At 62.5% G+C, this 10,084-nt stretch overlaps 1 protein-coding gene across 1 annotated transcript; it reads right to left on the bottom strand.

The window, feature by feature from the left end:
* Nucleotides 1-585: 585 nt before the first annotated feature.
* ZNF444 (zinc finger protein 444) lies at nucleotides 586-7,714 on the bottom strand. Its single transcript, XM_053916018.2, has 3 exons — nucleotides 7,240-7,714; nucleotides 3,341-3,425; nucleotides 586-1,675 (listed from the first exon to the last, which is right to left on the bottom strand). The coding sequence occupies exons 1-3, from the start codon at nucleotides 7,639-7,641 to the stop codon at nucleotides 1,089-1,091; spliced, it is 1,074 nt and encodes a 357-aa protein (XP_053771993.2). The 5' UTR covers nucleotides 7,642-7,714; the 3' UTR covers nucleotides 586-1,088.
* Nucleotides 7,715-10,084: the final 2,370 nt, after the last annotated feature.

Here is a 10,084-nt window from a genome sequence, read left to right as displayed (position 1 = left end):
GAGCCACCGCCAGTCTCACCCCCCCCTCTTAAGAGGGCCCCAGACACGACTGCCAGGCTTGTACGACCCAGGTGATGACTCTTCTCCTGACAAAATGGGCCCCCCAAGAGACCCGATGACAGTGATACTTGGGGACAGTCCCCCACAAAGTGGGGGTGACATAACCCAATAGTCGTAGCAAGAGATGTGGGTACTATTATTGTTAGTTGCAGAGGTGTTAATAGGCTCAGAGATGAATGTGACCTAAGATTATGCAGCCAGGAAGGGTTGAGACTAGCACCCGAGTGGGCCTGGCTCTGAGCCAGGTCCCTTCCCCGGCCCTTGTCCCTGCCCTCTGGATGATTGCTCCTAAAGGCCCCAGGAAGGTTCAAGGAGGAAAGTGCGGAAGCATCTCCCATTGCACAGAAATGGCTGTGAATTCATCTCCAGTCACCGCATGGGGTCCCCTCTAGACTCGAGAGTTACTGCTCCCCTAGGGCTGAGCCCAGGCTCCAAGGGCCTCTCCGAGATGGGGGGTTCCAGAGAGCCCCGCCCCACAGACAGCCCTAGAAAGCGGGCCTGCAACAGAACCTGGGACTCCGGCTGTGCACCTCATTAGGGACTTTATTGCTCTGCAGAAGCTGGTGAATCGACGCCTCCAACACGCTCCCCAGAGCAGGCATCTCTGTCCATCTCCTACTCTCCTCGGGCGCAGGCAGGAGTGAGACCAAGGAGCCCACGGCCAGACCCCTCCCCTGCCCCCCCCAATCTGCCCTGTGGGGGTCTCCTAGGGACAAGACCTAGCCCTTGCCTTCAGCCTCCTCTCCACCCAGGAGCCAGCCTGCTGCTCCGTGCTCCTCTTTGTGGCTCCTGGCCCACCTTGCTGCCCTCCCTAGGTACAGGACAGGTGGGGAGAGGAGGGCACAATGTGGAAGCACCTTTCACAGGGTGGGACTGGATGGGAGGTCAGGATGGGTGGAAGAAGGGGAGCTGAATCAGATAATGAAGTTCAGGACAGAAAAAGCTGGGAAGGAACCGAGAAGTAGGCATCAGACGCTTTAGGTTTAAAGGGAGAGGAGAGGCGAGGAAAGGGTCCTGTAGGTAGACAGCTACCCCAGAGGCCACGGCGGGAACGGCCCCCCGCCCTCGGGCCCCGGCGCGCCTGGTGTGCCCGTGGCACTGGCCACCCGGCCGTGGATGCGCTGGTGGCGCAGCACGTGCTCGCGGCGCCCAAAGCCCTTGCCGCACTCCCAGCAGGCGAACGGCCGCGCGCCCGAGTGCGTCTTGCGGTGGCGCACCAGGTGCTCGCGCCAGTAGAAGGTTTTGCCGCACTCGCAGCAGGCGTGCGGCTTCTCGCGGGCGGGCAGCGGGCGCAGGGCTGGCCCGGGGATGCCGGGGTGCGTGCCGCGGTGGCGCCGCAGGTGCTCCTTGCGCCGGAAGGCCTTGCCGCACTCGGGGCAGGCGTGCGGCTTCTCGTTCGAGTGGCTCTGCCGGTGGCGCAGCAGATGCGCCGGCTTCAGGGAGGCCTTGCCACACTCGGGGCAGGACACTGTGCCTGCGGCGGCCAGGAAGGTGGGCAGGTCAGGCGCGGGCAGGGCCGGTGGGTCCAGCGGGGGGCTGCCCGGCTCCTGCTTGTAGGGGCGTGTGGCCTGGGCGTCCCCCGTGGCCGGCTCCTCAATCCCTGGGGCAGCATCTCCTGCTGGGCAAAGGCGCAGTCAGGGCGGCAGCGCTGCGCAAGGCAGAAAGCGCGCAGAGCCGGGATGAGGTAGGATGGAGGGGGTGGGGGTGCTCAACCTCGAGGTGCATTCTCATTCATCCCTGCGACCTCCACAGCAGCGCCTGGTGCAGAGTGCCCACCACACAGACGTGCGTGGGTGAGGGGGGATGGGGGAATGGGGAACGTGGCACAGAACACAGAAGAGAGAGTGGAAGGGAGAACTGATGGATGAACGGGCGGTTGAATGGATGGATGATGGACAGATGGGTGGGTAGGTGGCTGGGTGGGTGATGTACAAGGGGGGGCGCTCCCAGGGGCCAAATGGGAGGGTGGACGAGTGGGCAGGCATGACCCACACATGTCCTTTGTGCAGTTTCTTCAAACCACTCTGCAGAACTCCAAAGAGGTAAGGTAAGCTACCTTTGTTCTTACACTAGGACAGGCATGACAAAAGTAACAGCCGCTAACAGCCGCGGCCTCTCCCTATGTGCCTGGAGCAGTGCCGGGCACTTCCCTGCAGCATCTCCCGTCGTCCTCCGACGTCCCAGCAGGAGCAGGCCCGCGTCACTGCCCCAGATGCACAGAGGGGGCCCTGAGCTCAGAGGCCTTTTCCAGGGCCCTGCCCAGCCCCACCCCACCCCACCCCACTCCACCCCACTGCAGGAAGGGCCCCGATTTCCCACCCGAGATCTTGGTCCTCTTCTCCCAGGCCCACAGCACCCGGCACGTTGTGGTTCCTCTGTCTTTGCCTTTTGGATGATGTTCCCGGTGGTTTCCCTGAGACGATGGACTCCCAAGAAGAACCACCTGCCCCTGTCCTCCCCACGACCCCTGTCTTCCCAGTGACCCCCATCCTCCCCAGGTCCCTCCCTCCTTGTGGCCTCCATCCTGCTGTCCCCACATTTGACCTTGAGATGACCCTCAAGCTGCTCTGTTCCACGCCTAAGCCCTCTCCCACCTGAATCACTGCACCTGGGCTCCCACGACGCAGTTCCACACCGACCAACAGACTCTGTCGCCCCCTGGTGGACACCCAGTCTGTCCCCCTCCTTCGACAAAGTTCAACCTCATTTGCCTTCCTCACCCTCAGGCATGTGGTCCTGACTGGCCGCTCCAGCCCCAGCTCGCCCCCCCCACGGGGGTGTGTGCCAGGCCTGGGCACTGGGGTGGGGAGCTGCTTCCGGCCACAGTGCCCGAATCGGGAACAGCAGGACTCGGTCGGAGTCGAGGAGATGTGACTTGGGGACTCTGTGCAACCAGCTGAGAGTGTGGGGGCAACGGTCTGGGGTCAGACTGCCCAGCACAATCCCAGCCCTGCTGGCACCTGATCCCGGGTGAGCTACCTTATTTCTGTATCATCTGCAGTGACAGCAGTCAGGGGGATGTGGTGGGATTTCAGCTCGCTGGGCAGAGCCACGCCTGGCTCATGCGTCCCCAGTGCTGCTGTCCTGCCCGCCTGCCCCCACTTTGCCTCCAGGGTGGGGGCACTGAGTTCATTTCCAGCCCCTGGGGCCCAGGGCAGGGTCTGGCACACAGCAGGCACGCCAGGGACACTCACTGAACAAATGAGTGACAGGCAGGAGGGGGACCCCGCCTTGGGCTGGGGAGAAAGCTGGCGGTGCGAGAAAAGGGTCAGCTGCTCACCTAACGGAGTCACCCCACCATCTTCTCTTTGGAGGCCGACCCCAGAGCCTTCTGTCACATCCCGAGGGGCCCTCATCGCTGGTCCCTGAAACGAGATACCACATTCGGAATTGAGAAACCCAGGTGATGGCCTTGACTTTCCTTCCTCTCTTTCCCCATCACCTTCAACCACTCACCACATCCTGCCACCCGCTCTGGGGGAAGCTGGCTTCCCTGTGGAGGACGCTCAGCCACCCCACGTGAGGCCCGGCCTCAGATGACACCTTAACTGCAACCTCCGGAGACCCTGAGCTAGACCCGTTGTGAGTTCCTGACACTGTGTGAGATGCTAAACATTCGGTTAATCCAGTAAGTCTGGGGCGGTGTCACGCAGCAACAGGTAACAGATGCACCTGCTCTGAATACTTACTGTCTTCACTTCTCACTGCCCCTTGCAAACTCCGTGACAAAATTCAAAAGAAACACACAGAAGCTACTTTTAACTCAGGGGAAGAAAAATAAAGTGAGCTCAGCACAGGACTTCACCCTGCCCGAACGGTGGAAGGCTCCAAGCAGGGCGGCACCAGCCAGGAAGACCTGCCTATTTCTGGTTCCTTCACACTCCGGTCATGGTTCCCCAAACCCTCGTCCAGGAGGAAAAGATCAGAATTCTCCTGGTGCTGATGAAGGGCTGGCTCATGAGTCACATCCAAACTGCTTCCTTCCACTTTACTGCTTTCGAATGCTTTCGGACTCAAGTGATGGTTAGCGTGAGAATTAGCTGTGCCCAAAACCTTATCAGCTGGTGAGAGGACTCAGCAGGAAGCTCCCAACCTTCCAGGAAAGCACCTTGTTTGGGATGTAAAAATACCTGCCCACTGTGCGGCCCGTGCCAGGATGGGCAATCTGTGACCACCTCCCTGCACATCAGTTCCTGACCACTCTCGTGCACACCAGGCTGTGATGAGCCTGCTGCTTTGGCGGCAGCCCTGCCAGCCCCTCCAGCCCCGGCCTCTGGCCTGGTCCTCACCTGGGGCCCTAAACCACACCACCGCACACAGCTCACGTATCCTAGGTGTGCCAGGCTCTCGGACCTCTACTCTTTGGCCTGGAACACCCTTTCCCAGCCCTTTCACCGGCTACTTCGGGAGCTGCCTGAGCCCCCGTCCCTGCCGCGCGCACAGTTTACAACCCTGCTACACAGGAACATCCCCTGGTCGGGGACCTCTCGCAGCGCGCTTTTTAACAGGTTCGCTGCGGCCTTACAGACATGCAGAGACACAACACGTTTAAAGCCTGTAACCACTGAGCTTTGACAGACGTAACCACTCAGGCGACCGCCAGTGCAATCGAGGTGGTGAGCACGCTTGGGGCGGCGAAGTCCCCGTGTGCAAGCGTAGCCTGTCCCCATCCCGCCTCCAGGGCGCACCCACTGATGATCTCCCCCACTACGGAGCGGGTTTCACTTTCTAGAACTTTATACAAACGGAACCACACAGCAAATGCGTTTTGGGGGGTCTGATTTCTTTCACGCCACATTATTTTGCCATTAGGATATCTATCGGCCTATGGTTTTCTTATCATGTCTTCGGTTTTGGGATCGGGGTGATGCCAGCCACACAAAATGAGCTGGAAGTCGTCCCTCCTCTTCAACTTTTGGGAAGAGTCTGTGTGGAGTTGGTGTCCTTTCTCCCTGATTGGCCAGACTCCTGGGACCATACTGCTTCTGTGCCTGTGCCCACCGGTCTCCTCCAACAGACGGAGGGCTCTGGGGGGACTGGAGGGGCACAGGGACTGGCTTTGGTGGGGTCCCTGCTGCTGATCTTTTTAATAACAGCTTTATTGAGATACGATTCATATGCCGCAGGAATCGCCCACTTAAACCATGACTCGGTGTATTTCAGTGTCTAATATACTCCGAGCTGTGTACCGTCACCACAATCCCTTTTAGAATATATCCGTCACCCCCAAAATAAATCTCGAACCCACCAGCAGACCTTGCGCTTCCTCTGGGCCAGCTGCTGGGAACCATTTGTTTACTTCCTGTCTCTGTGGACTTGCCGCATCTGGACGCTTCACAGAAATGCAATCACCCAGGACCTTTCACCGTTCACATACTGTTTCCGATGCATGTCCATATGGCAGCGTGTCAAGGCCTACACTCCTTTTCACGGCTGAGTAATACTCCACCATGTGACCATCCACACTGGGTTTAGCCCCTCCCGCCGGGCACACCCACTCTCCAGCTATCAGGAGCGACGCCGCCTAGCCCCCCTTCATACCCTCTGTGTACATGGTCTGGGTCGTACGTTCTCATTTCTTCTGGGGGTACACCCAGGAGGGGACGGGCTGGCTCACACAGTACAGTGAATCCCCACTTAGCGTCATTGACAGATGATGTACTTTAAGCAAAACTTTACCACAGGCTCACTGATACACACAAGTTAAGTTCCTACAGCAGCTCACCGACGTTGAGTGAGACACTATTCCAGGACTGCCATAGTCCCGTGTCTAACCCTTTGCGGGAACTGGCAGGTGTTTTCCATGACGGCCACCCCATTTTGCCTCCTGGCCACCACGGAAGTGGGTTCCAGCTCCTGCTACCTCTGAAGCTAGACACTGAGTGAGTGAATGGATGAATGGATGGATGGATGAATGTCAAACCGTTGGCCTGCGCCCCAAAGAAGAGGACCAGACACGGGAGTGTGGAGTCTGCAGGGCGGGGTTTTGGTGAGGCCAACCAGGTCCCCGGTTGCCTCTAGCCACAGACCTGCTTGTGGGACCGGCAGCGAATTACCTGTCACCCTGTCAGTTCAGAGGGGGCTGGGCAGCACAGGGTCTCACCCCAAGTCCCCACTCAGATGGGTGGAGGCCGAGCAAACAGCATGGAGACCTCCCCAGCTCTTCGGTCAGCATGTCTGACACTGGAGGCCAGGAAGCCACACTGCCAGCAGGCTCTCCAGCAATTCCTGGGCACATTCAAGTCTTGGCACTTCCACTTTTCTGGAAGTGGAGCACAGGTGTCCTGGGGTTCTCTGGTTTGTGGTCACAGACACCGGACTGTGCAGAGGCTGAGCACCGCCCGCAGGAAGGTATTGGGACAGAGCAGCCACGGGTGCTCAGGAATTAGAAACAGGACTCTAGAGCCACGACATGTGGGTTCTATCCCATCCACCACCCCCTAAGGAGCTGTGTGACTTTGGGCAAGTCGCTTGACCTCTCTGAGCCTTATATGTTTGTCTGTGAAACAGCAAGGACGACAGCGCCCAGTCCCCACCCCCCCCAGATGGCGGGGGGTCAGAAAGGCTGTGCTGACAGGGGATTTATGGGGGGCCTACTAGCCGAGCTGTGTCAGCACAACCTCCACAGGGAGCTGGGACTGAGGTCAGCCACAGCGGTCCGCTGCGTCTACACGGCCGACCCCCAACAAAAACCCTGGACACCAGGCTCCGTGAGCTTCCCTGGTGGGTGACACTGGTGCCTCTGCAGGACCCCTCTGCAGGACCCCTAACAGGGAGACCGGGAGCTGCGGGCATTGGGCTCCACTGGACCTGCCCCGCTGCCTCCTCCTGGGGCTGACCCTTCTGTGTGACAATCCATTCCCAGGGAGCAGCTGTACAGGAGCTCCGAGTCCTTCTACTGGAGCGTCAAATTGAGGGTAGTCCTCCGGACCCCCACAAGTGTCAGAGGGAGGGAGTCTTGGGGACTGTGCCCTTGGCACTGCACTGCTGGCCTGATGCTCCCGCCCACAGCGTCCCCGCTGGGGACCTGTTCTGTGTGCTCACTCACGCGGGGACTGTCACTCTTGCAGGCCGAGGACCAGACCATCTGGAGAGCAGATGGAAGGCTGTGAGGGGCAGGCCTGTCTCCGACCACAGGGAGGTGGCAGTGGAGGGTTGTGGGCATGTGTGCGTGCTCACCCAGAGCTCCTCCAGCAGGGCCAGGGCCTCCTCGCCGCTCTGGGGCCGCCGGCTGCACACCCAGGCCTGGACGTCCGCGGGGAAGGCGCTCAGGAACTGCTCCAGCACAAGCAGTTCCAGCATCTGCTCCTTGGTGCGCACCTCGGGCTGCAGCCAGTCTCGGCACAACGCACGCAGCAGGCCCAGCGCCTCGCGGGGGCCCGGTGCATCGCCCAGGTGGAAGTGGCGGAACCGGTGCCATGGCGAGTCCAGGGCCAGGACCTCAGCAGCCTGGACCTCCTGCTTCACGGGCTGTGGGGACGGAACCTCCATGGGGGCGGGCAGACCCCAGGGCGACCACAGCACCTGTGGGGAGGGATTTCCAGCACAGTGAGAGCCCGGCACAGTCATTCCAGAAGCCATCGCCTCCTGTCGTTGAGGGGACAGCAGCAGGGGTGCAGGTGGACACCTTAGTATCCCCACTTAGGAGCAGAGTGACCTGGTGTAAGCAGTGTCCTCTCTCTCTGCCTCAGTTTCCTCCCCTATAAAACAAAGTGCTCGCCTGCCTGGTATGGCCGAGGGAGGGCTGCCCCCCAGGTGGTGGAGCCAGGGGGGCTGCTAAGGATTGTACAGTGCACTTGCCAGCCCTGAATGTCAACACTGCCGAGGCTGAGAAACCCCAGCCTGGAAGCGTGGTCCTCGAGTGGTCGGAGGACACTGGGGTGCCGAGACCCTCCCAGGACATGGTGAGGTCAGAACTGTTGTCATCATAACGCTAAGATGTCATCTGCCTCTTTCCCTCACATGTCCCGGTGTGTACGGTGGGGTCCTCGCAGGCTGACGGCCACAGGCTGAATGCAGAGCAGACATGAACACCCAGCTCTCTGACATCAGGCATTGGAGAGATTTGGGAGGAAAAAAAGCCATTTTTCCAACTCTTCCTTTTGGAAAACACGATTATTTTTCATCATAAAAATGTTCTATACAAACACATGAAGGCCAATCACTGCTATTTCTAAATGCGTCAGTCCTTTGAAATCCGCTCGGCCTTCATTTCTAACATGATACATGCCAAAAGCCCTAACTCCCATAAACAAAAGTGCTTTTGGACCTTTAATAATTTTTAAGACTATAAAGAGGTCCTGAGTTCAAATTGTGAACCCCTGGTCCGGAGCTGGGGTCAGCAAGCAGCCACCTGGGGGCCGAATTTGGACAGCAACTTTTTTATTTTTACTCTTCTATTTTTTTAACGATGCAGGCTGAATAAATTAAATAGTTAAGAAATAAGCTCTCTCACTTCCAACTTGCAGCTCTGCCATTGATCCGCTGTGTGCTCTTGGACACACAACCTGCCCTCTCTGGGCTTAATTTCTCCACCTGTAATAGAGGACGCATCAGGGCTCCTTCCCCGCACAGAGTTTGGGAAGAGGGCTGCACTTAGAGCTCAGCGAACACCTGCCTCCTCCAGGTTCCTAACTTCCATACTGGAATTTGGGCTAGACTATTCTGTGTTGTGGCAGGTGTCCTTTGCCACAGAAAATGGTGAACACCATTTTCCACCAGATGCCAGAAGGATCTTCCCAGTTGTGACAAGCAACATGTCTCCAGATATTGCCCCGAGTCCCCTGGGGACAAATATTTACTCAGAGCACCAGGGCTCTGGAGCAAATCCCAGCTCTGCCACTGACCCACACTAGTTGACCTTGGACAAGACAAGGGACACCGGCACCTTTGACACACCTCACCTCTGCTCCTGGGCCTAAAATCACACTAGCCCAAGAGTTGCAGTAAAAAGTCGCAGAAGTTCAACATTTTCCGTGGCAAAGGACTCATGCTGAGGACCTTAGCACCTGGGCTAAGCAAGTTAGTTATTTCAATTGTTTGGCGGGGGGGGGGGGGGGGGGGGGGGGGGGGGGGGGGGGGGGGGGGGGGGGGGGGGGGGGGGGGGGGGGGGGGGGGGGGGGGGGGGGGGGGGGGGGGGGGGGGGGGGGGGGGGGGGGGGGGGGGGGGGGGGCGGGGGGGGGGGGGGGGGGGGGGGGGGGGGGGGGGGGGGGGGGGGGGGGGGGGGGGGGGGGGGGGGGGGGGGGGGGGGGGGGGGGGGGGGGGGGGGGGGGGGGGGGGGGGGGGGGGGGGGGGGGGGGGGGGGGGGGGTGGGGGGGGGGGGGGGGGGGGGGGGGGGAGGGGGGGGGGGGGGGGGGGGGGGTGGGGGGGGGGGGGGGGGGGGGGGGGGGGGGGAGGGGGGGGGGGGGGGGGGGGGGGGGGGGGGGGGGGGGGGGGGGGGGGGGGGGGGGGGGGGGGGGGGGGGGGGGGGGGGGGGGGGGGGGGGGGGGGGGGGGGAGGGGGGGGGGGGGGGGGGGGGGGGTGGGGGGGGGGGGGGGGGGGAGGGGGGGGGGGGGGGGGGGGGGGGGGGGGGGGGGGGGGGGGGGGGGGGGGGGGGGGGGGGGGGGGGGGGGGGGGGGGTGGGGGGGGGGGGGGGGGGGGGGGTGGGGGGGGGGGGGGGGGGGGGGGGGGGGGGGGGGGGGGGGGGGGGGGGGGGGGGGGGGGGGGGGGGGGAGGGGAGGGGGGGGGGGGGGGGGGGGGGGGGGGGGGGGGGGGGGGGGGGGGGGGGGGGGGGGGGGGGGGGGGGGGGGGGGGGGGAGGGGGGGGGGGGGGGGGGGGGGGGGGGGGGGGGGGGGGGGGGGGGGGAGGGGGGGGGGGGGGGGGGGGGGGGGGGGGGGGGGGGGGGGGGGGGGGGGGGGGGGGGGGGGGGGGGGGGGGGGGGGGGGGGGGGGGGGGGGGTGGGGGGGGGGGGGGGGGGGGGGGGGGGGGGGGGTGGGGGGGGGGGGGGGGGGGGGGGGGGGGGGCGGGGGGGGGGGGGGGGGGGGGG

This window comes from Desmodus rotundus, chromosome 12, assembly GCF_022682495.2.
Source record: "Desmodus rotundus isolate HL8 chromosome 12, HLdesRot8A.1, whole genome shotgun sequence".
Lineage (NCBI taxonomy): Eukaryota > Metazoa > Chordata > Mammalia > Chiroptera > Phyllostomidae > Desmodus > Desmodus rotundus.
Note: the sequence above shows the minus strand (reverse complement) of the source record. Positions and strands in the feature narration are given on the sequence as shown.